At 40.2% G+C, this 5,178-nt stretch overlaps 2 protein-coding genes across 2 annotated transcripts in view; one reads left to right on the top strand and one right to left on the bottom strand.

The window, feature by feature from the left end:
- The window catches only part of LOC311038464 (uncharacterized protein), a 125,795-nt gene that overhangs the window by 72,631 nt on the left and 47,986 nt on the right, over positions 1-5,178 (bottom strand). The gene's annotated exons all lie outside the window — the stretch shown is intronic.
- The window catches only part of nsmaf (neutral sphingomyelinase (N-SMase) activation associated factor), a 29,499-nt gene continuing 25,033 nt past the window's right edge, over positions 713-5,178 (top strand). Inside the window, exons 1-2 of the mRNA XM_084048480.1 lie at positions 713-832; positions 4,119-4,205. Of these exons, the coding sequence (XP_083904606.1) occupies positions 795-832; positions 4,119-4,205 (125 nt within the window). The 5' untranslated portion in view covers positions 713-794. The remainder of the gene's footprint in view (positions 833-4,118; positions 4,206-5,178) is intronic.

Below are 5,178 nucleotides of genomic sequence, written 5' to 3'. Positions count from 1 at the left end.
TCCGGGGCTGACACGTCAAATGTGACGTCACAGTGGGCGTGTCAAGTGAGCCACTGACAATACTGTTAGTTCCGGTCACACACTTCAAAATAAAGGTCTACTTGACGAGGTTTTTGTTGTTGCTACGTATAACTTTATGAAAGACCACTTGTTTTTCATTACTGATACCCTTCTTGCGCACACACACACACACACACACACACACACACACACACACACACACACACACACACACACACACACACACACACACACACACACACAGAGAGAGAGAGAGAGAGAGAGAGAGAGAGAGAGAGAGAGAGAGAGAGACAGAGAGAGAGAGAGAGAGAGAGAGAGAGAGAGAGAGAGAGAGAGATGTGGATGATCCATTTCTGACAGAAAGTGTTGTAAAATAGTTTTCTCTAAAGTTGCTATATAACACAGCTCTAGTTTACACATGTCTTTATTCCTATGCATTTTACATACATTGTTTTGCAGACAGACAGACAGACAGACAGACAGACAGACAGACAGACAGACAGACAGACAGATAGACAGACAGACAGTATACGTGATATCCTTTCTCTGTAAAAAAAAGAATAACGTAATTTCTAAATTGCATTTTATTTTGGAATCCATTGTTAGGGCTGATGTGACGTCATCCCCGCTGCCTGCTTCTTTGCCTTGCCCTGGCTCCGCCCCTTAGCTTTGGTCACGTGGTCAGTGAGAAGTTTCCGTGTTTACTTGGTGTCAGAACAACAACAGAACAGTCAGCGGTGGATGGAGGAGATCTGACACTAGTCTGCACCACCATGGCCTTTCTGAGGACTAGAGAGAGATCTAAAGAGAGGTGAGTGTTATTTAATGAGCTTATAGAGGAGATCACATGAATGATCACTTATACTTTGTTCTTGTTGTCGGCAGGCGACACACCGTCGTACGGTGGGAGTATATACATGAGGCTTTAGGCTAGTCTGCATTAAATCTGATCTGCACGTTTATACTGACTGTCATGAGTATTATTGCATATTATATGCATCATTAAGATGTCTGATTGTTACAGTTGAGCTGCAATAGTTCACTGTCATCATGTGTGATGGAACCAAATGGACTATGTGTTCACATATTTTACTTTAGTTAAAGTATCAATACTGCAATGTAGAAAATACTCTGTTACAAGTGAAAGACCGGAATTCAAAATTGACTTGAGTAAAAGTATTGATATCAAAATGTACTTAAAGTACCAAAAGTAAAAGTACTCATTTATGCAGAATATTATGTCCCATTTCACAAGTTTTCAAATAATCATTTGAACATACCATTGTGAGCTTGTAGATCTGCTATCAAATGGTCAAAATGTATATAGGGCTGAAGTGGTTACTAGTAACTAAAGTGTTCAAATAATTGTAGTGGAGTAAAAGTACAATACTTGCCTCTGTGATGTAGTGGAGTAGAAGTTAAATTATTGAAAATTGGAAATACCTCCAGTAAAGTTAAAAAAAAAAGACCTACAAATTGTACGCAAGTACAGTACTTGAGTACATAATAGTTACTTTCCACCACTGCATTACAGCTGCAAATTTACTGTCATTCATTATTATTATTGCATATTATATGCATCATTAAGATGCATGAAGATGTCTGATTTTTACAGTTGAGCTGCAATAGTTCACTGTCATCATGTGTGATGGAACCAAATGGACTCAGTCAGGGTCCATTTGGTTCCATTTGTAATGTACACACAGACTGAATTACAAAGTGGGAATAGGCTCTATGCACAGCAGCCATATTGGGAATGAATTGGGCCCCTTCCTTACTTCCTTCACAGGAGTTACCAATGATACTAATTAAGGCTCTGTTCCATTTAGTGTGGCATAGTCGTTGTCTTATTTTCAAGGACCCCCATAACTCTGAGAGTGTACAAATGTAACCATTTGTACACTCTTAGAGTTACACACCCACCATAAGGGGCCATTTGGGAACCAAAATGGAGTGTTTCTAGTGAGCCAACATGCACAATATCAGCACCCTGACCAGAATGGAACAGAGCCTTCATTAGTATCATTGGTAACACCTGTGAAGGAAGTAAGAAGAGGCCCAATTTCTTTCCAATATGGCTGCTGTGCATAGAGCCTATTTCACAAATAATCTTACACGGTTAGAATGAATTAGTATGTAGTTGTTTCACCCTGCTTGCACTCCCTCGTGGGAGACTAGGGAGACGGTGTTGGGCAGACTGCCCAGTACTGTCTGAAGCTCATAAGGTGTACTCCTTATGTGCTTCAGGCAGTACTCTATAGGCTTCTTGTCAGCCAGTTGTTGCAGTGGTGGAAGAAGTACTCAGATAAAAGTATCAATACCATAATATAAAAATACTCTGTTACAAGTTAAAGGCCTGTGTTCAAAATGTTACTTGAGTAAAAGTACAAAAGTATTGGTATAAAAATATACTTAAAGTACTAAAAGTATAAGTTCTAAAATGTTTGAAAATAGCATATCTACAAGCTCACAATGCGTCGAGCTTGTAGATCGACTATTTTCAAATAGCCTAAGTATAAAACAGGGAAAGTAACTGTAAAGTTTAAGTAACTAGTAACTAAAGTTTACAAATCATTTTAGTAGAGTAAAAGTACAAATCTGACTCTTGAGATGTAGTGGAGTAGAAGTAAAAGTATTGAAAATTGTAAATACTCCAGTAAGGTAAAAGATACCTCAAAATTGTACTTAAAGTACAGTACTTGAGTAAATGTACTTAGTTACTTTCCACCATTGAGTAGGTGTCCTATCTGACACCAGGGTGAACATGTCATATAATTGTTATAGTGTCGGTTATAAATGGATAAATGAATGCTGCAGATTTTACTGTGTTGACACTTGGCACTCTAATGACTCAGTGTGGTATTCATGATGATTCATTGCTGTCATTATTAGTATTGCATATTTGGAGATGGAACAAAAATGATCAAATAGAGCAGTGTGGTTCTCAAAGTGCGGTCTGGAGAACGCCCAGGGGTCCCCCACAGCAAAATGAGGAACCGTTTAATTTCACTATTATTCCACTGCCTAGAGACAGAACACAAGACACAAGACACAAGACTAGAACACAATTAGATAATGTATATAAGGAAGGAGGACCATTCAGGTCATAGATTTCACCTTTGCCACGTATATACAGTAAGACAATTAGATTAAATCTAATCTAATGAATGCGAAGAGTTTAAAGACAAACAAGAGTTACTTATAACCGTAGCCTACTGACATAGCCTCCTGCTAGACTTCTAATAAACTACATTTCTCTCTATCCACACGTTTCTAAGGGCGTTGTGGGCATCACTCACTTCCTGTCGATTTGATCAGGTATCAGGGATCAAATCGACAGGAAGTGAACGTGTGGATAGCGGTTTAGCTTTTGAACGGTTTAACCCATTCAGACCTGAGGCCGATTCTACAAAATGTCTTCTAAATCCTTTTTCATGTCAAGGACCCCCAAAATGATATGTATTTGGTCGCGGACCCCCATCTCAAAATATGTTGTTCCAGGGACCCCCAGAAGCAAAGAGTTTTGTTTGCTTTAAAAAAAGATATATATATGCAAAGATTTGCACACATTTTCAAGATTTAAAAAAAAATAGCAGATCTACAAGCTCGTAGCGTGGCACTCGGTGCCACGCTATGAGCTTGTATATCTGTTGTTTTTTAATAGCCAAAGTATAAAATTATATTTAAAGTGGTTACACAGATGGGTTCCCTGTCTGAACGGTTTAAATGATCGGTTGTACTTCGTAGAAAGAGTGACACGTTTGGTACCACACTGCCTAATGAACAACACACTGATAATTAACCATTTAAACCCCAGCATCCGTATTGTGCGGAAAGCTTTCGCAGAAAATAGCAGATCGACGCAAACACGCTGTGAGCTTGTCGATTGGCTAGTTTCAGCGAAAGCTTTCCCCACAACAACAAAAAAACTGAAAAGACCCTAGGATAGACCCCTGAGGGGGACTCCGGTCGACCTATATGGGGTTTAAGTGGTCAATAAGCCTGTGTCACTAAACCTCTGTTAGATAACACACACTGGATCTATTGTTCTGATGTCATTTTCATGTACTCTGTTGTTGTTGTTTTTTACCCCCAAGATTTTCACTGTTGTTGCTGGATCTTGAGGAATACTATTTTGAGCAGCACACCGCACTGCTCATAACCACAAGCTCTCAGAAGGACAGGTAAGTGACACGTTACGCCTAATTCATGCTCTGTCGCACGACGTTGGGCTTGTAGGTCGGCTATTTTCGACACGCTGCGCCCACTGTGCACCGAAGGTATAAATCAGGCTATATAGTGATGACAATGATCTCAACCAGTAAGACTTTTGCGCCGGTTTAACTACTTTCAACCTGCCGTCCATATTTTATTGTCAACATTTTTTCTAACATTAAGAAAAACGAAGTAAAAAAATATCCGATCTACAAACTCACCACCTGGTCAGAGGCGACTTTGAGGCTTTGTGTCAAGCCTCAAAGTAAAGTCACCGCCTCTGGTGGCTCATTGCTGACACTTTCACATTGCTGAATGTATGCAGTAGATATCCGATCGCTGTTAGTGAGTTTGTGTTGTCCTTGTGCCGCGTGTTATGAATACAACATATCCCCAATCACGCTTCAGAGACGATGAACAAGTTAACATATCACACGCACTCACACGCGCGCGCGCACACACACACACACACACACACACACACACACACACACACACACACACACACACACACACACACACACACACACACAGCGACTGAACTAGACACAAAAACAATATAATAACATATCTCTGTCGGGTGGAAACCTCATTATGTCCAAAACTGTGACTTTTCAGGATTCAAATACAAAAACAGCAAAAGTAGCAGATCCACAGGCTCAAAACGCGTTTTGAGCCTGTGGATCTGCTACTTTCGATGCTTTTGTGTGACGCTGTAGTATGATCAAGTAGGGCGTTAATTTACGAAAAAACACAAACAGTTAGAATATGGAGATAAGAGGTTTCTGCCCGACAGCAACGATAAGCACAGTGCAACCCTGCAGGGTCACAGCGGTCAGCGTGTGCTGTGACTGCTGTCTGCTGTGTAACTCAATCTGTCTCTGTGCAAACATCACTCAAACTAATTCCAGACAACTATAATCACACAAGCCATTAAGGTTT

The sequence above is a fragment of the Gymnoscopelus microlampas genome (assembly GCF_963454915.1).
Source record: "Gymnoscopelus microlampas genome assembly, chromosome: 22".
NCBI classification, from domain to species: domain Eukaryota; kingdom Metazoa; phylum Chordata; class Actinopteri; order Myctophiformes; family Myctophidae; genus Gymnoscopelus; species Gymnoscopelus microlampas.
Note: the sequence above shows the minus strand (reverse complement) of the source record. Positions and strands in the feature narration are given on the sequence as shown.